We start from the raw sequence: 20,390 nt of genomic DNA on the forward strand, positions 1-20,390 counted from the left end.
ATTCAATCATCGAGAGAAAATAGGTTTAAATACTTTATTTCAAAAACCTGTATAAGAACATGATCTCAACACTGAAAAGTATGCTTTAGTACTACAACACAAATATACACCGCAAGACTCTACAAATCAAAAAATTATACACAAACATATCAAATATGTACAACATAGCCTCATAACATACAAGTTTGCTATAGCAAAATTTCATTTATCAAATATTATATGTGTAAAAATCTTACCCGTTAAAAATGAAGGCACATTTAATTCTTAAGGACAGTGCAGAGTCATCACTGGGCAACTGTGGGATGGAAACGTTTAAACCGTGTTTGTATGTCAAGAGTGATTTATTTCTGTAAACTGGAATGTAGTGACAATTGATTCAAACATGAATATGATAAATTAGACAGCAGAGGTGTCTGCGGTTACCATGTCATAAGCTTTTAAGCGGTCCAGATTTCCGCATTTCTTCAGAACAAAGGAAGTTTTCAGCTGCTTGAATGCAGCATGCAAAGGTAACTTGGTCAAAAAAATAGGCAAAAATCTGTGCTCTTTAATAATCCACCTGCCATACATCTGTGCACCACATAGCAAGCAACAGTTTCATGCAGCACTTTACTTTCTATTACCATTTTTAAACACTAATGTCCAGTCAGAGGGCTGCAACTACAGAGTGTGTCTGGAGTACAGAACACTTCCTTTTTTTTTTAAAAAAGAAAATGTACATGGTTTCAAACCAGAGGAAACTTGCCTGGACATTGTGCTTTCTCCAGAGTTAATCAAGTTATTTATGTTCACCTGCACAGTGGATACACTCTGCACTTCTGGAGAAAGTTAAGCGAGAGTTGTGTTACCCTGCTATCTTTCAAATACTAATCAAATATGCCTTTATAAATATCTGTTCTTGCCAAAGGTCTTCAAACTTACACTGGGATAAATGAAGAATTTGACTTCTCCAACACTAAAAATAATTCTTAAATATGTATGTGTCAAAAATTCTTTAAATAAGTTTTAACCGATTGCAGGCAACCAGGGAGAGGGGGGGCATGGAGCTGCACAATTCTAAATTTTCCTTTAAAGTATGTTGCTTGTTTTTAAACATTCTCTAAAGCAGACCAGCTGCAGAGTGTGACAAGTACATATGGCAACTGTGAAGACATACTGACAAAATATCATTTTTCAATTAAAAAAAAGACTCCACACACATCAACAGACACTTCAAAGTCTTCTCCTTTCGGTTTCCCAACATTTTTCTTAGTTGCTGATCACATTTCACAAAGATCTAAAGTAAAATAGAAATTAAAGGTGTAAAATGTTGTTTGTCTTGTATTAATCAACCACAAACATTAAGACTGTGGGATATTAGGTACTTGCAGTAGGCATCTTCTAGATTCTTACACCGTTAAAATAGTTCTTGGTACGACTGTTATACCAATAAATGTGCTATTCTTAATTTAACATCAGAAACACAAGAAAGAGGAAACACACCTTTGGCCCTTCAAGGCTGCTCTGCCATTCAATATGGTCTGATCATCCAAAATCAATACTATTTGCACTCTTCCTACCCCATATCCTTTGATCCCTTTAGCCCCAAGAACTTTATCTAACTTCTTCTTGAAAACATTTAATGTTTAGGCTTTTAATGCTTTCTCTGGCAGAGAATTCCACAGGGTCACCACTCTCTAGGTGAAGATATTTCTCATTTCAGTCCTAAATGGCCTACTCTGTATTCTTAGACTATGATCCCTGGTTCTGCAGTCTCTGTTCATTTAGAATGTCCTTCCTGCATTTATCATGTCTAGTCCAGTTAGGTTTGTAGATTTTTGTGAAATACCCCTCATTTTAAAATCCAGTGAATAATTCTGCTAATTACTCAAATAAAAGGAGATGCCTGTAAGCCAAACAAACAACACCTGCAAGTTATAGCTCTTTGGAATGTACAGAGAAAATAAAAGATTGGGAAATCACACAAGATCAGTGGGTGCAATGTAGTAAACAACATAGGACTCTCACTGAAAGCAAAGCAGAGTGAACTGCAAGTTAATTATCTGGCGCATCGTGAACTATTTCTTACTTGAAATGTATCAGAGCACAATGCAAGAGTTTTTTTTAAATTAAATGGTTAAAGAAGTATTAGACCTTCCCACTTTAAGTTCAGACAGACTGCAGTTCTTTGAAGATTAGGAAAGGTGTACATAGTTACATAGATACAAGTCACATCTTTTGACAGCCGTACCAATTCTCCATTTGGAGGTGTAATTGACGCAACTAAGTGAGCCACCCAGTCAACCGATGAAAACATATGTGCACATTCATTTTTTTGGACTGGTGGCACATGCATTCTGTACTAAGTCTATTTTACCTAAAAGATTGTAAGTATCCATAAAAGATAACTTACTTTGTGAAGAATTTTTAAAAAAAAAAATCAGTAGAACACTGCTCTATTTTCAATAAATCAGCAAAGCATAACACAACCAAAATCTTATTTACAAGATGACTTTAAAAGGTTACGACCATCTTACCTTAAAATTTCTTTGTTTTTTAAAGATGTATTTTTTAGTAGTCAGACAGCTCAGAGTCCCTACAAACAACAAACAATAACTTCAGCCACTATTTTGTTGGAAAGAAAAAGGTTCCATCTTTTAGTAACATTACAATTACCTCCATAACAATGAATCTTGAGGTTTTGTCACTCATTGATCATCTGAGACTGATACGGTTTACTTCAACACAATTCCAGACTAAGCATTAAAAACACTACACTTCGTACTATGGACAGCATATGCTGAGAATTCCTTATAAGTGAGTACTCAGACAAAATTGTGTGAAAACAAACATTGAAAATACTCATATCACAGAATTCTAATGACAAGAGTGAGGCCATTTGATTCATTGTGTCAGTGATAGCTCTCCATTGGGTCACAAAGCATGGAAACAGACCCTTTTGTCCAACCAATCCATGCTGAACATAATCCCAAACTAAACTAGTCCAACCTGCCTGCTCCTGGCCCATATCCTGCCAAACCTTTCCTATTCATATGTCCATCCAAACATTTTTTAAACATTGAAATTGCACCCACATCCACCACTTCATCAGGAAGTTCATTCCACACGCGAACCACCTCTGCAAAAAAATTGCCTCTCAAGTCTTTTTTTTAAAAAAGATCTCTCTCCTCTCATCTTAAATTGATGCTGGAAGGCTAGTGATGGGAGATAAGGAAATAGCTGAAGAACTTAAGTACTTTGTGTCAGTCTTCACAGTGGAAGACATGAGTAGTGTGCCAACAATTAGGGAGAGCCAGGGGGCAGAGTTGAGTATGGTAGACATTACAAAAGAGAAAGTGCTAGAAAAGCTAGAGGGTCTAAAAATTGATAAATCTCCTGGACCCGATGGGCTACATCCTAGAGTTCTGAGGGAGGTGGCTGACAAAATAGCGGAGGCTTTGGTTGTGATCTTTCAAAAGTCACTGGAGTCAGGGAAAGTCCCAGATGATTGGAAAATTGCTGTTGTAACTCCCTTGTTTAAGGAAGGATCAAGGCAAAAGGTGGAAATTTATAGGCCGATTAGCCTAACCTCGGTAGTTGGTAAAATTCTAGAATCCATTGTCAAGGATGAGATTTCTAAATTCCTGGAAGTGCATGGTCAGATTAAAACAAGTCAGCATGGTAAGGGGAGGTCGTGCCTGACAAACCTATTAGAATTCTTTGAAGATGTAACAAGTATGTTAGACCGGGGAAACCCAGTAGATGTTATCTATCTAGACTTCCAAAAGGCCTTGATATAGTGCTTCACGGGAGGCTGCTGAGCAAGGTGATGGCCCATGGTGTTCGAGGTGAGCTACTGGCTTGGATTGAGGATTGGCTGTCTGACAGAAGGCAGAGAGTTGGGATAAAAGGGTCTTTTTTGGAATGGCAACCGGTGACGAGTGGTGTCCGGCAGGGTTCGGTGTTGGGGCCGCAGCTGTTCACCTTTTATAGTAATGATCTGGATGAAGGGACTGGGGGCATTCTGGCGAAGTTTGCCGATGATACGAAGATAGGTGGACAGGCAGGTAGTACTGAGGTGGTGGGGAAGCTGTAGAAAGATTTAGACAGTTTAGGGGAGTGGTCCAGGAAATGGCTGATGAAATTCAATGTGAGTAAATGTGAGGTTTTACACTTTGGAAAAAAGAATACAGGCATGGACTATTTTCTAAATAGTGAGAAAATTCACAAATCAGAAGTGCAAAGGGATCGAGGAGTGTTGGTCCAGGATTCTCTAAAGGTTAACTTGCAGGTAGAGTCTGTGATTAAGAAAGCGAATGTAATGTTGTTGTTTATCTCAAGAGGATTGGAATATAAAAGCAGTGATGTGCTTCTGAGGCTTTATAAGGCTCTAGTTAGTCCCCATTTAGAATACTGTGCCCAATTTTGGGCCCCACACTTCAGGAAGGACATACTAACCCTGGAGCGTGTCCAGCGGAGATTCACACGGATGATCCCTGGAATGGTAGGTTTAACGTATGATGAACGGCTAAGGATCCTGGGATTGTGTTCATTAGAGTTTAGAAGGTTGAGAGGAGATCTAATAGAAACTTACAAGATAATGTATGGTTTAGAAGGGGTGGATGCTAGGAAGTTGTTTCCGTTAGGCGGGGAGACTAAGACCCGTGGGCACAGCCTTAAAATTAGAGGGGGTAAATTTAAAACTGAAATGAGATGACATTTCTTCAGCCAGAGAGTGGTGGGCTTGTGGAATTCATTGCCTCAGAGTGCAGTGGAGGCCGGGATGTTGGATGCCTAAAGGCAGAGCTCGACAAATTCTTGATCTCACAAGGAATCAAGGGCTATGGGGAGAGTGCAGGGAAGTGGAGTTGAAATGCCCATCAGCCATGATTTAAATGGCGGAGTGGACTTATGGGCCAAATGGCCTTACTTCCACTCCTATGTCTTATGGTCTTATGGTCTAAAAGAGTGCCCCCTAATCTTGAAATCCCCCATCTGAGGGAAAAAACGACTATCAACTCTATCTAAATTTCTACAACATCACCTCTCAACCTCCCATGCTCCAGTGAAACAAATCCCAGCCTATCCAACATTTCCTTATAACTCAAACCTTTCCATACCTGGCAACATCCTGGTAGCCTCTTCTGAACTCTTTCCAGCTTGATTGATAATATCTTTCCTATAACTGGGGGACCGGAACTGGACGATATATTCTAGAAGAGGCCTCACTAATGTCCTAACTCCTACACTCAATGGACTGAGCAATGAAGGCAACCGTGCCAAACACCTTTTTAACCATCCAGTACATGATGCAAACTTCAAAGAATTATGTAGCTGCACCCCAGTTCCTTCTGTTCTACAACACCACCCTAGGCCTTACCATTACTTGTATAAAATGCAATACCCTGAATTTATCCAGACTGAACTCCATCTACCATTTGTCAGCCATTGACCCGTTTGATCAAGATCCCTGTGTTATCTTAGGAAACCACCTTCATAGTCTACAATGCCACCAATTTTGGTGTCATCTGCAAACTTACTGACCATGCCTTCTATATTCTCTTCCAAATAATTTATATAATTGACTAACAAAAGAGGACCTTGAACTGATCCCTGTGGAATACTGATCACAGGCCTTTGGTCTGAAAAGCAACCCTCCACCATTACTGTCTCCTGCCTTTAAGCCAATTATGCATCCAATTGGCAAGCTCACCCTGAACTCCATGTAACCCATCTTTACTAATTAGTCTACCATGCAGAGCCTTGTCAAAAGGTTTTACTAAAATCCAAGTAAACAGTATCTACTGCCCTGCCATCAACCACCGTTTTTGGTAACTTCCTCAAAAAATCTCGATCAAGTTTGAGAGACACATTTTCCTCGCACAAAACCATGCTAACTATCCCTATTCAATTTGTGCCTCTCTAAATACCCATAAATCCTATCTTTTACAATCACCTCCAACAATTTACCCAAAACCAAAGTCAGACTCGCAGGTTTATAAATTTACCGTTTCTCCTTACAACCTTTCTTAAAAGGGTACAACACTATCTACCCTCCAGTCATCAGGCACCTCACCAGCAGTTATAGATGATGCAAGTATTTCCACAAGGGGTCTCAATTTCCTCCCTCACATGCCACAACATTCTGGGATACATTAGATCAGGCCATGGAGATTCATCCACCTTAGTATTCTCCAAGACCTCCTGAACTTCCTCTTCCATAATATGAGGTGTTTTTAAAACATCAAAATATATTTCTCTGCATTCTCTGCACTCCATTTCTTTTACCATAGTAAAAGTCGACAAAATATTCATTCAGTATCTTTCCCACCTCTTAGGGTTCAACATAAAGATGACCTCCTTGATCTTTATGGGGTCCAACCCTCATTGTTAATGTCTTTTTAGAATCTCTTTGGATTATCCTTAACCTTTTCTGCCAATTGTCACATTTCCCCTCTTTGCCTTACTGATTTCTCTTAAGAATGCCTCAACGCCCCTTATATTGATTAAAGGACTCAATTGAACCAAGTTGTCTATATCTAAAAATTCTCTTATTCTTGACTCGAACCTCAATATCTTTATTCTTCCATTATTCCTTAATCTTACCAGCCTTACCCTTCACTTCAACATGAACAAAATGCCTCTGACCTCGTAATCATGCTCTTGAATGCCTCCCATCTGACAGATATCCTTTTACCTCCAGTCTACTCCAATCAAATTTTGAAAGTTCTTATCTCATCATTGAAATTTTCCCTACTCCAATTAAAATCTTTAACCTTTACAGAAAGCTTAACCTTTCCAATAATCCTATTAGCTTCAAAATGATTATGATCGCTAGACACGGCATGTTCTCCCACTTTTACTCTGGACACCCGCCTTATTGTCCAAAAGGTGGTCTAGTTTTACTCCTTTTCTTGTAGAAGCATCCGTATATTGATAAAAGAAAATTTGCTTGGGCACATTTGACAAATTCTTCACCATCCAAACCTTTAACACAATGGCAGACCCAGTCAATATTTGGAAAATTAAAATCCCCCATTACTACAACTTTATTATGCTTATGTATATTAGATCTTCGTACGTATTTTTTAGACAGAGGATCTCAATCGGCGCAGGCTTGGGGGGCCGAAGGGCCTGTTCCTATGCTGTAATTTTCTTTGTTCTTTGATATTGTATGCATTATTAATGGCTCTCCTCAGCTGTCTTATCAACATTTATTATAAGATCTCTGTTTCTGCACTCCATTACAAAGTATGGGTGCAATTTTCAATGTCTGTCAATTTTCTTGCTACCAAAATCACCTCATTTCTCCACATTAAACCTCATCCGCCACCTTTCTGCAATACCATCAACTTGTCTATGTTCTTATGGAATCCTACATTTCTACTCTCATTGTCTATAACGGTTCTGTATTTTGTATCATCTACAAACTTTGAAACTGTCACCATACACCAAAATCTAAACAATTTATATATAATCAGAAATAATTAGGGTTCCAGAACCACACCTTGAGGAACTCCACTTACAAACATTTCTCTGCCCAAAAAGTATCCATTGACCATGTTATCGTTTCGTCATATTCAGGTCAAAACTGTCCCTTTTAACCCACAAGCTATAACTTTTCTGAAAAGTCTGCACTGCCACAATCACCTTTTGAAGATTCATGTGCACCACATCATATTGGGTGTTGGTCAGCTCAGTTGGTTGGACAGAGTTGTTTGTAACACGGTGATGCCAACACTGTGGGTTCAATTCATGCACTGGCTGAAGCTGACATGAAGGGCTTCCCTACTCAACTTCTCCTCGCCTAAGGCATGACGACCTTTAGGTCGAACCACCAGTCATCTCTCTCTAAACATCAAAAGCAATACCCTCATCAATCCTCTCTTATTTTTGTATATCTCCAGCAATGTAGTCAAACAATTTCCCCCTTAGCAAACATCTGACCATCCTCATCCATAAAGAGCATAAACACTTCACTAACACCAGAGATAATGGGGGCTGCAGATGCTGGAGAATCCAAGATAACAAAGTGTAGAGCTGGATGAACACAGCAGGCCAACCAGCATCTTAGGAGCACAAAACCTGACGTTTTGGGCCTCGACCCTTCATCCACCAACTCAGTATTTTGAATTTAATATCATGTAACATAGAATTTACTTTTAAATTGTCAGTCAATTATATCCTAGATTTGTAACTGTTCTGCCCAGTTGTCTTGATCATATGTTGTCTTGGCGTAACGTGACTAACGTTGCTCCACTGTACCAAATTGAAAACAGCAATCTCCAGAATGACAGCTAAAGATAACATACTAGCATTATGCAATTCAACAGTTGGTTCTGTGGTGCTTGCTGTATTATGATGATAGTGTGAAGAAGAATTTAGGGAGTGGGCTGGTCAATGTTTTGCAGTTTACAGTTGGTGACTGCTCCTTAGTGCTACTTTTCAGTTGTTCATATTTATCCAGTCTATATTATAACTGGTGACTTAACAGATAATTGTTTGGATTTATTATAATTTTATGCCTCAGATATGCGATACTTGGAAACCATTTGGTTATGGGTTAGCCAAGTGGCATGCAGAATCCCTTCTGGTCTGGGACTTGGTCTCAGCGTGGGATGCCTGTGTGGTCACACTTTCAGGTGCGAATGTAGATATTCACAACTTGAAACACTAAATTTTAAATATTTATAATATCATTTTCTGTAAATATTCAAAATTGGATTTTCCTTCTCCTCCAGTTTGCCTCTAATTATGAAAACTTCCTAACCAGTGCATTCTACACTCAATGAAGATATCTTTATTTCTAACGATTTGGCTGGCTGTTACAGAGAAACGTTAGACGCTAACTTAAGACAGTTAGAAGCATGCAGCAAAACTTGTGTTTATGGGTTTTTACCACTATAAGAATATTGCATGTTCAGCTTTAGAAAATGACGACAGAACTATGCAATGCAGGTAAGTTGAGGCGTTAGAGGCAACACAATTAGTTTCTGATTTAAGCAGCTAATACCTTAGGTTCCATCATCTTGATTTCAAATATTATTTTTCAAATGATGAACCTGACATGTGTGACAATACCAGATTTGAGAAGCTATTTTATGATGGATGTTAATTCTCCTCATAAATGTCACAGAGATAAAGTTTATTTTGTTCAGCTCCATGCTAAAGATCATTAATATATGTCACTTCAAACATTTTCAGGCCTTAAATTCACATGAAATACAACAAATCTCAAAGACACAGTAAATTTTAATGGACATTGATATCCAAATATTAACTTCTTGACTCTAAGAACGCTAATTAAATTAAAGTCAACTTTCCACACTGAATGTATCTCAATTTCAGCCTTCATTATCAGGTAATTTTCGAATTGCAATCGGGAACCTGTAGTTTAGTATATGCAGATTCACTGTTTTCATCTTAAGGAAGAGACAGGAACGCCAGATATTAATATGGCCAATGTCGAGAGACAGTGACGTCAACCAATATGATTGCACAGTAAGTCTAGAGTACAATTCTGCAAGAATTGAATATCTACAAAGTTTCAAAGAGAACAGCAGGAAATGAAAGTCTTAAATTTAGACAAAAGCTGCCAAAACAAAAAAAAAATCAAATCAAAAACCACAAACTAACCAAACTTCAGTGTCTCAACTTAGAGGAGTGGTCTTGTGGTTTCAGGACTCAAAGCATAGGCCTAGCCAAAACATCAAATGAAAGAACAATATCAAAGCCAAACAACAGTGTTTAATAAATCTGAAAGAAGCTCAAAATTTAAATGCTGCATTTTCCTTTTAAACATTTCTATCTTCAACTGTTCTAGATTATATGATGACTATCTTTACTCACCATTTAAAATAATCTTAGAAAAAAAGGGGGTAGAATGGCTCAGGAGTACATCAATAGAAATAGCAGATTCTCTTAAAACACATCTGTAAGACTTTGACAGAAATAAATCAACCGCTGGCATTTACTTCATTCACTAGGTGGCAGTAAACCCTTGTTACTCCTCTGGTCAGAGTTTGCTCTAAATAGAATATCTAACATTACATAGGTTAAACGTGCTCTTGCATCCTCAAAAGGACCTTTGCTTACAAAGTTGTTGAAAGGAGAATTGATAATTGCATAGCAAGAGAAGCAGGGTGAACAGAGCAACCATCAGTGTTGCTCCCTGAACAGTGAGCTTTTAGTATTAGGATTTAAACATAGGATGAACTGAGAGGGAGATTGGTTAAAATCCTACACAAAAAGAGGGGGAAAATAAAGATTGGATTAGAAGAAACAAAAAGGAACACAATTAAACTGAAGAAGGGCTCTAGGCCCGAAACGTCAGCTTTTGTGCTCCCGAGATGCTGCTTGGCCTGCTGTGTTCATCCAGCTTCACACTTTGTTATCTTGGATTCTCCAGCATCTGCAGTTCCCATTATCTCTGATCAAATTAAACGTTTTGCTGTTTACATTTTTTTTAAACCATCCATAAACATTCAAAGTCTGAAGGACATATTCTTAAATCATAGTAAGCTTTCAATACCAGAAATTTATTAACAATATTGACCATGATGTGGAGGTACAGATGTTGGACTGGGGTGAACAAAGGTCAGAAATCACATGACACCAGGTTATACACCAACGGGTTTACTTGAAAACAATACTGACAATTCTGGTGTCACTTAAAAATGTAGTTGTGCTACAATTAACAGTGAAATAAGTAGCTTGTTTACAAATAGTCATTTCATTTAATGTGCAATAAGGACAGCCTGAAAATCAAGGTATTATTTTCACTGGAACATAGGTCTTAGGAGTAGAAATAGGCCTTTGGCACTTCAAACCTGCTCTACCATTCAATAAGACAATAGGCTGATTCGGTTGTGGTCTCAACCACACATTCTCATCTTCCCTAGTCTCTCTCATCTATCAAAAATTTATCTCTGTCTGCCTTGAATAAACTCAATGACACAGCCACTATTTTCTAGGGTTGAGAATTTCATAGGCTAACAGCGCTTGGGAGGAAAGAAATCTTACTTCAGTCTAAAACATTCTCCCAGTATTCAGCTGATTATCAAGGCCCTTCAACAGCTCACGTGTTTCAGTAATGTCACAACTTATTTTTCTAAACTCCAATAGGTACAGATCAAGCATATACAACCTTTTCTTCAAAAAGATATCCCCTTCATCCATGAATCAGTTAACAACTCAGAGAGCAACTTCACTTAACCACTTATCTGCTTCTTCATCTGAATCTGCTGTATCATATTTAAATAAATACATTAGTCTCACTATTACTTAACAACAAATTCTGGACCAATTATAATTAGATTTGAGGTAGCTGCACACATGTTTAAATCAACACAATTAGAATTTCTGCAGAATAAAAACCAAGAGAGCTGCAGATGCTGTAAATCAGGAACAAAAACAGAAGCTGTTGGAAAAGCTCAGCATGTCTGGCAGCATCTGTGAAGTAAAACAAAATCAGAGTTAACGTTTCAGGTCTGATGACCCTTCCTCAGGACTTATGCATTTTTACCTCAAAGCAAAGTACAAATATTTAAAAGCATTTTATTTGCAGCGAAGTTGTGGCTTTGAAAGCAATGGAAATGCATTTGCCCCTTTGACTTAAATTGCACTACCATACAGTTATCACTAGCCTCTCCTTTTACATGTCACTGTGGGAAAAGATAACAAATATCAAACTGCAATAGTGAACTAAAGTGATACAAGGATAACTCAAAAGTAACTCACGGCTTTTGAATCATACAGCATTATGATAAATACAAGAACTGAAATTTCAAATGCAAGGAGAATAATTTGAGCAGAGAATTATTCCTACCTCTTTCAATTGTTGAGAACAAGAACAGCTCGATTCAAATGTAACCTAATGCACACCTAATCTAGTAAGCAGTAAGGCGAACGTTCAGGGATTGAATAAGAAATCAGGATAAACTAACACTCATTGCTCAAGCAAGCAGTCTGTCTTTGCTATAACTCTCGATAATGCATGGTAAAAATGTAATTTCAAGGCAAGTTTGAATTTCAGACATTATCATTGCTTGGAACATAATCTTGTACAAAATGAGTGATTTCATTTAAAATTTAGCACAGCATGTATACCCATTTTACAAAGAGAAGAAAATGTGGGAGAATGATCATTTTGGCATTTGGAATCCAATGTATATGCAAGTTTTTAACCCTCATCTGAATTAATACCACTTCCTGTCCTGCTCTCATTCTGGTTGGGAAAATGGAAATTTAAATTTGAATGAGCCAAACATGTACACATACACCAAACAACGATGTTTCACATTCAGTGGAAACAGAAGTGTTGATAGGGGCAGGTAAAAGTTACGGACAGTTTCATGCTGTGTTTTTAAAAAAGTTTTCAGATTTTAATTATTTGCACAACAGCTACACAGTTGGCCACATATGCAGAAAAAGCAGGTGTAAATTTGGCCATTGGCAGTAATACAGAACTGCTAATAGTGAGCCTACAGCCAGTTTTATACATCACCAGATCCTTCTTTCAACTAATTTCAATGGACTACAGACTGCTGATACTCTGAACTGTGACAGACCAATTTCATTCTCATCATACTTAAAACAAGATGATCATGCAGTTACTTGAAAACTTGAGGATTTTACGATTATATCAACCGCAATGTTCAGACAAATTCAATATGGTTAATGAGTGACTAGCTACAACAGAAATTAACAGAAACTTCTGGGATGTAGATTGCAGGACTAAATATTTTTGAAGCAGGACATCCCAATGCAAATTACCATCAAATGAATTAGTTTTGAAATGAAGTCAGTATTCTGTAAGCAAACAGCACACCATGCTGCCATTAATGGTGCCATTAAAAAGTCAAAATTAAACAAAAGAGCAGTTAATTTATTTTTGCTGGCACTGGCTGAGGACATAACTTCGTACTTTTTAAATTTTGCCATGGTGTCTTTTATAGAGACTTTGTTTGAACATCTCATTAGAAAGGTGATTATTTTTAATAATGTGGTACTTAATATGGCAGTCCTATTCTTATTTATGAATACTAAAAGCAGTAAAAAACCTAGGTCAGAATCTATCAGCTTTTTTTCTAGTCATCTCTTTCTAGATGTAACTGGAGAAACAATTTTCAGTTTAGTTCGGCAATTTGTTATAACTTCCATCGTTCCAATAGAGTCTCACATATGAAATATTGTCAACTGTCACACAAAGCCTTCGTTATTCAAATCGAATTATCCCCATAGATTTCTGCAGGTTTGTAAAATATGGTCAATAACTTTTAAAGTCCATATTAATTTTACTCGAGGCATTTTCAAAAACGACCAGCCAGAGAAACAAGTCTAAAATATGGGCAAGACCCTCAAACGCTCACCTAATTGAATTACATTTGCAATAAAATGCATACAGTGGTGTCCTAACAAATAACATTCTGCCTTTAACTTTCTAAGACAGGAAACATAAACTAAGTTAAAACATCTGCAGAGAGCGACCGAATTGCCAACCTGCAACTGTTTTGTCGGTATCAGCTTTATTGTTGTTCTGAACTTTCAGTTTGCATTTCCCACAGGTGACTTTCAATTGACTTTAATTTTGTTTTTCATTGCCTTTTCTTGACTCTCCTGCATCTACAGTCTCTACAGAGCAATTTATTTCCACAATTTCCTTTTATCCTTGTGTTTGAAGTATGATGTATTACAGTGACTTTGTATTTTGAAAAAATATGCTACATTCTACACTGGTGTCCCAACTAGACTATGTTAGGGCATTACAAAATAGTAACAACTGTTTCCTGTACAACAATGATGCTCAATGAAAGGATGAGAACAGTAAACAGGTTTTGTAAACTGGTTTACAAACAGCTTTTCTGGCTTTTAACTGCACTATGAATACTAGGAAATGTATCTAAAGCTTCGAAAGTGATTGACGTTGTACAAACTTTCTATCCTACTCCCTGTTTACATTTTACCTCAGGTGACACCTTTAAGGAGGTTCACACAATTGATATGGCACTCAGTAAACAGTAAGAGTTTGACAAACATTTCCAAACTTGATTTTTACTATCAACACCACTTGTGAGTGTAATGCATTTTCCTTTGCAGAGGTGAGCATCTAACTCAACAACAGAAGAAATTTAAATAAGACAAATATGATTAATTTTTTTTAAAAAAAGGGGCTAGTTTCCTGTTTATTAGCACCCTTTCTTCATAAAATTTAAGCTACCTAAACATTATGTATATTATTTAAAAAGCAACATTTTCTCTTCAAATGCATGCCAAACTACTCATCTCAAATTTCTAAAGAGATTTCAGCAATTTACATTGTTAGCCATCCAAGTTAAACTCAAAACTTATTTTAAAACAATGTTAAAGCTGCATAATAGTATGCAAAAATCCATTCTTATTTCAGAACGCCTACCCCTTTTTTCCAGCTTCAGACAACTCAAATAATCTGATAAACACATGTTGCACTGAACTACATTTTGCTGAGAGCGAAAAATGCATATAACCAAGTGGATACGATGTAGCTAATTATAAAATTCAAAATGACAACAGAAAATGTTGGAAACACTCAGTAGGTCTGGCAGCATCTGTGGGAGAAACAGTCAATGTTAACTGGTTGGATTGCAGTCATCTGTATACAAGTAAAGGAATCAAGAGAGAAATGATGGAGAAAAGAACCACCAGAAACAGGAACAAATAAAACGAAGGCTGTGTTAATGATCTAAAATTGTTACACTCAGTGTTCAGCAAATGCTTATAACCATTCACATATTTTGTTTACCTTTTACAGCATAAATGTTGTTCAATTTATTTTCTCACAGGCCTTAACTTTTAATTGCCGAAAAGTTTACATTTAATTTCCAGGAATGAAATTACGTAGTAAACAAACAAACCCTAGAGTTCAGCATGAGATTGATTTCTGCTTCATCCAGTTAGTTTGAGGTCTAAATTTCCTGTTTTGATGAGAAGTCATGTAACTGAAACTGCAACTCTTTCTCTCTCCACAGACGCTGTCCTGACCAGAGTATTTCGAAAATTTTCTGCTCTCATTCCAAACTTTCCACGTTTTGCAGTTGTGTTGTAAAATGTCAAACACGGGAACACAAAGGTCAGTCTTCTGTTAAATCAAAAAACCCAAAGAAACGTGGATGGTGGTAACTAGTAACAGAAGTTGCTGGGAAAACTCAGCAGCAGCTGGGTAGAGAAAGCAGACTGACCCTTCTTCAGAACTGTTTGCAGCTGGGAAATAGCTGGTATATATACTGAGGATGGGTGTGGGGATGGAGGAGGAGTAAATGATCAGTAGAAAAGCAGCCCAGACAGACAGGGAACAACTGGACAAAGGAATGGGTAACATCAGCCTGAGGGAGTCAATAGCTGCTAACTGGGACCATTAGTAACCACCAATGCAAAGTTGCAGCCCATGTGATGACAAGGCCTGGTAAATGGAATAAAAACCGGTATATGGGAGTTGGGGTAAAGACATGGGAGAAGGTGCTCAAGCCCTAAAATAATTTAACTCTACATATAGAGTCCGAAAGGCTGCACAGCCCCCAGGCAGAAAGTGAGACGCTGTTCTTCCACCTTGTGCTGAACTTTGCTGCAGCTCTGCAACAAGCCTGAGATGGAGATAATGACCAGGGAACACTGGCGTGTTGAAATGGCAGGCAACAGGAAACTCAAGGTCATTAGTGTGGAAAGCAATTTGTTTTGTTTCAGACTTTTGTTGCTTGTAAACCAAGGCGATTAGTTAATTTTCAGACACCCTTGAATAAAACAAGGTAAATTTAGGTAGGTTAACACTCTCACCCGTCATTCCAGTTTTCATTCGCTGCTTCTTCAGCCACCAGATTTTCATATTCTTGTAAAGCGTACCTCTCCCAGTCAGTCATTTCTGGCCCATCATTTTCCACATCCTGCTGCAGAAGAAAGAACAAAATCATAGGGGCACCACAAATGCATACAATTTGCCTAAATACATCATATATTCAACAACTCAAAGCAGGGTATTAAAATTTCCCAGATAATAAAATGTGAGGCTGGATGAACACAGCAGGCCAAGCAGCATCTCAGGAGCACAAAAACTGACGTTTCGGGCCTAGACCCTTCATCAGAGAGGGGGATGGGGTGAGGGTACTGGAATAAATAGGGAGAGAGGGGGAGGCGGACCGAAGATGGAGAGAAAAGAAGATAGGTGGAGAGAGTATGGGTGGGGAGGTAGGGAGGGGATAGGTCAGTCCAGGGAAGACGGACAGGTCAAGGAGGTGGGATGAGGTTAGCAGGTAGATGGGGGTGCGGCTTGGGGTGGGAGGAAGGGATGGGTGAGAGGAAGAACAGGTTAGGGAGGCAGAGACAGGTTGGACTGGTTTTGGGATGCAGTGGGTGGAGGGGAAGAGCTGGGCTGGTTGTGTGGTGCAGTGGGGGGAGGGGACGAACTGGGCTGGTTTAGGGATGCGGTGGGGGAAGGAGAGGTTTTGAAACTGGTGAAGTCCACATTGATACCATTAGGCTGCAGGGTTCCCAGGCGGAATATGAGTTGCTGTTCCTGCAACCTTCGGGTGGCATCATTGTGGCACTGCAGGAGGCCCATGATGGACAGGTCATCTAAAGAATGGGAGGGGGAGTGGAAATGGTTCACGACTGGGAGGTGCAGTTGTTTGTTGCGGACTGAGCGGAGGTGTTCTGCAAAGCGGTCCCCAAGCCTCCGCTTGGTTTCCCCAATGTAGAGGTAGCCACACCGGGTACAGTGGATGCAGTATACCACATTGGCAGATGTGCAGGTGAACCTCTGCTTCATGTGGAATGTCATCTTGGGGCCTGGGATGGGGGTGAGGGAGGTGGTGTGGGGGCAAGTGTAGCATTTCCTGCGGTTGCAGGGGAAGGTGCCGGGTGTGGTGGGGTTGGAGGGCAGTGTGGAGCGAACAAGGGAGTCACGGAGAGAGTGGTCTCTCCGGAAAGCAGACAGGGGTGGGGATGGAAAAATGTCTTGGGTGGTGGGGTCGGATTGTAGATGGCGGAAGTGTCGGAGGATGATGCGTTGTATCTGGAGGTTGGTGGGGTGGTGTGTGAGAACGAGGGGGATCCTCTTTTGGCGGTTGTGGCGGGGGCGGGGTGTGAGGGATGTGTTGCGGGAAATGCGGGAGACGCGGTCAAGGGCGTTCTCGATCACTGTGGGGGGGGGGGGGGGGGGAAGTTGCGGTCCTTGAAGAACTTGGACATCTGGGATGTGCGGGAGTGGAATGTCTTGTCGTCGTGGGAGCAGATGCGGCGGAGGCGGAGGAATTGGGAATAGGGGATGGAATTTTTGCAGGAGGGTGGGTGGGAGGAGGTGTATTCTAGGTAGCTGTGGGAGTCGGTGGGCTTGAAATGGACATCAGTTACAAGCTGGTTGCCTGAGATGGAGACTGAGAGGTCCAGGAAGGTGAGGGATGTGCTGGAGATGGCCCAGGTGAACTGAAGGTTGGGGTGGAAGGTGTTGGTGAAGTGGATGAACTGTTCGAGCTCCTCTGGGGAGCAAGAGGCGGCGCCGATACAGTCAATGTACCGGAGGAAGAGGTGGGGTTTGGGGCCTGTGTAGGTGCGGAAGAGGGACTGTTCCACGTAACCTAAAAAGAGGCAGGCATAGCTGGGGCCCATGCGTGTGCCCATGGCCACCCACTTAGTCTGTAGGAAGTGGGAGGAGTCAAAAGAGAAGTTGTTGAGGGTGAGGACGAGTTCAGCTAGGCAGATGAGAGTGTCGGTGGAGGGGGACTGGTCAGGCCTGCGGGACAGGAAGAAGCAGAGGGCCTTGAGGCCATCTGCATGCTGAATGCAGGTGTATAGGGATTGGACGTCCATGGTGAAGATGAGCTGTTGGGGGCCAGGGAATTGGAAGTCCTGGAGGAGGTGGAGGGCGTGGGTGGTGTCACGGACGTAGGTAGGGAGTTCCTGGACCAAAGAGGAGAAAATGGAGTCCAGATAGGTGGAGATGAGTTCGGTCGGGCAGGAGCAGGCTGAGACGATGGGTTGACCAGGGCAGGCAGGTTTGTAGATTTTGGGAAGGAGATAGAAACGGGCCGTGCGGGGTTGGGGAACAATGAGGTTGGAGGCTGTGAGTGGGAGGTGCCCTGAGGTGATGAGGTCATGAATCCTGTTGGAATACTGCATCCACTGTACCCGGTGTGGCTTCCTCTACATTGGGGAAATCAAGCGGAGGCTTGGGGACCGCTTTGCAGAACACCTCCGCTCAGTCCGCAACACACAACTACACCTCCCAGTCGTGAACCATTTCCACTCCCCCTCGCATTCTTTAGATGACATGTCCATCATGGGCCTCCTGCAGTGCCACAATGATGCCACCCGAAGGTTGCAGGAACAGCAACTCATATTCTGCCTGGGAACCCTGCAGCCTAATGGTATCAATGTGGGCTTCACCAGTTTCAAAACCTCCCCTTCCCCCACCGCATCCCTAAACCAGCCCAGTTCGTCCCCTTCCCCCACTGCATCCCAAAACCAGTCCAACCTGTCTCTGCCTCCCTAACCTGTTCTTCCTCTCACCCATCCCTTCTTCCCACCCCAAGCCGCACCCCCATCTACCTACTAACCTCATCCCACCTCCTTGACCTGTCCGTCTTCCCTGGACTGACCTATCCTCTCCCTACCTCCCCACCCATACTCTCTCCACCTATCTTCTTTTCTCTCCATCTTCGGTCCGCCTCCCCCTCTCTCCCTATTTATTGCAGAACCCTCACCCCATCCCCCCTCTCTGATGAAGGGTCTAGGCCCGAAACGTCAGCTTTTGTGCTCCTGAGATGCTGTTTGGCCTGCTGTGTTCATCCAGCCTCACATTTTATTATCTTGGATTCTCCAGCATCTGCAGTTCCCATTATCTCTGATACTATTAAAATTTCCCCATCTCTGCACAGATTATCAATTTCAGTTCTTACAAAGTTACTCAGTATGATGGACACTTGCACTTGGGCATCTTAAGCATAATTGGAAACACATAGTACGGACTGATTTTCCTGGATCAAAGTGTTATTTGGGAAGCTGGAAATTCTGCTTTCATCTGTTTGAGCCATCTGCTATCAAAATAAAAATGTGTACCCAGCTTGGATTTAAAAATGGTTTCTTCATTTTGTCTAGTGACTTGTATGAATATTTTGTAAATCTCATAAGCAACTTTCAAGAATAACAACACAGAAAACATATCACCCCTAAAAGTTCAACAAGAGGTTGATTCTCCCTTTATTCACTTAGTTTGAGGTCTAAAATAACATCAGCACAACCTGATGAGGGGATTGAAGGATGGGTCAGCAAGTTTGCAGACGACACGAAGGTTGGAGGTGTCGTTGACATATAGAGGGCTGTTGTAGGCTGCAGCGGGACATTGACAGGATGCAGAGATGGGCTGAGAGGTGGCAGATGGAGTTCAACCTGGATAAATGCGAGGTGATGCATTTTGGAAGGTCGAATTTGAAAGCTGAGTACAGGATTAAGGTTACGCTTCTTGGCAGTGTGGAGGAATAGAGGGATCTTGGTGTGCAGATACACAGATCCCTTAAAATGGCCACCCAAGTGAACAGGGTTGTTAAGAAAGCATATGGTGTTTTGGCTTTCATTAGCAGGGGGATTGAGTTTAAGAGTCATGAGATCTTGTTGCAGCTCTATAAAACTTTGGTTAGACTGCACTTGGAATACTGCGTCCAGTTCTGATCGCCCTATTATAGGAAAGATGTGGATGCTTTGGAGAGGGTTCAGAGGAGGTTTACCAGGATGCTGCCTGGACTGGAGGGCTTATCTTATGAACAGAGGTTGACTGAGCTCGGACTCTTTTCATTGGAGAAAAGGAGGAGGAGAGGGGACCTAATTGAGGTATACAAGATAATGAGAGGCATTGATAGAGTCGATAGCCAGAGACTATTTCCCAGGGCAGAAAAGGCTAACACGAGGGGTCATAGTTTTAAGCTGGTTGGAGGAAAGTATAGAGGGGATGTCAGAGGCAAGTTCTTTACACAGAGTTGTGAGAGCATGGAACGCATTGCCAGCAGCAGTTGTGGAAGCAAGGTCAGTGGGGACATTTGAGAGACTGCTGGACATGCAAATGGTCACAGAAATTTGAGGGTGCATACATGAGGATCAATGGTCGGCACAACATCGTGGGCTGAAGGGCCTGTTCTGTGCTGTACTGTTCTATGTTCTGACGAAAAAGAAATGGAACGAATTCTGTTTTTAAAAGACAATGGCTTGAAGTTGGTTCTTGGTAACACATAATATATCATTCTAAAGAGTATAAGCACGAGTCTGACCATTAGCATGGGATAAAATGCCCATTAGATCAACAATGAGTATGAGGTAGCAGCAATGCACAGTAACTCTCTCACATTCCTCAGAGTTGGAATTTTCTTCAATAATGGATAGGACCAATGCGAAAT

General features: G+C 40.7%; 2 protein-coding genes across 5 annotated transcripts in view; one reads left to right on the plus strand and one right to left on the minus strand.

Annotated features, from left to right (window-relative positions):
- Positions 1-15,523, plus strand: part of si:ch211-269e2.1 (cohesin subunit SA-2) — a 153,469-nt gene extending 137,946 nt beyond the window's left edge. Inside the window, exon 33 of the mRNA XM_059646791.1 lies at positions 14,985-15,523. The gene's annotated coding sequence lies outside the window, so the exon portion shown is untranslated. The remainder of the gene's footprint in view (positions 1-14,984) is intronic.
- ppp2r3b (protein phosphatase 2, regulatory subunit B'', beta) overlaps positions 65-20,390 on the minus strand; it is a 160,995-nt gene continuing 140,669 nt past the window's right edge. For 2 of the 4 annotated variants that reach the window (XM_048533210.2, XM_048533212.2), the window contains 3 exons: positions 15,787-15,896; positions 2,517-2,575; positions 65-1,276 (listed from right to left, as the gene is read on the minus strand). In XM_048533210.2, coding sequence (XP_048389167.1) covers positions 2,551-2,575; positions 15,787-15,896 — 135 coding nt within the window. In that variant the 3' untranslated portion in view covers positions 65-1,276; positions 2,517-2,550. Of the gene's footprint in view, positions 1,277-2,516; positions 2,576-15,782; positions 15,897-20,390 lie in introns of those variants that run through there. The other 2 variants (XM_048533211.2, XM_059646792.1) reach the window with 2 other exon arrangements.

The sequence above is a fragment of the Stegostoma tigrinum genome, chromosome 6 (assembly GCF_030684315.1).
Source record: "Stegostoma tigrinum isolate sSteTig4 chromosome 6, sSteTig4.hap1, whole genome shotgun sequence".
In the NCBI taxonomy this organism is placed as follows: Eukaryota; Metazoa; Chordata; class Chondrichthyes; order Orectolobiformes; family Stegostomatidae; genus Stegostoma; species Stegostoma tigrinum.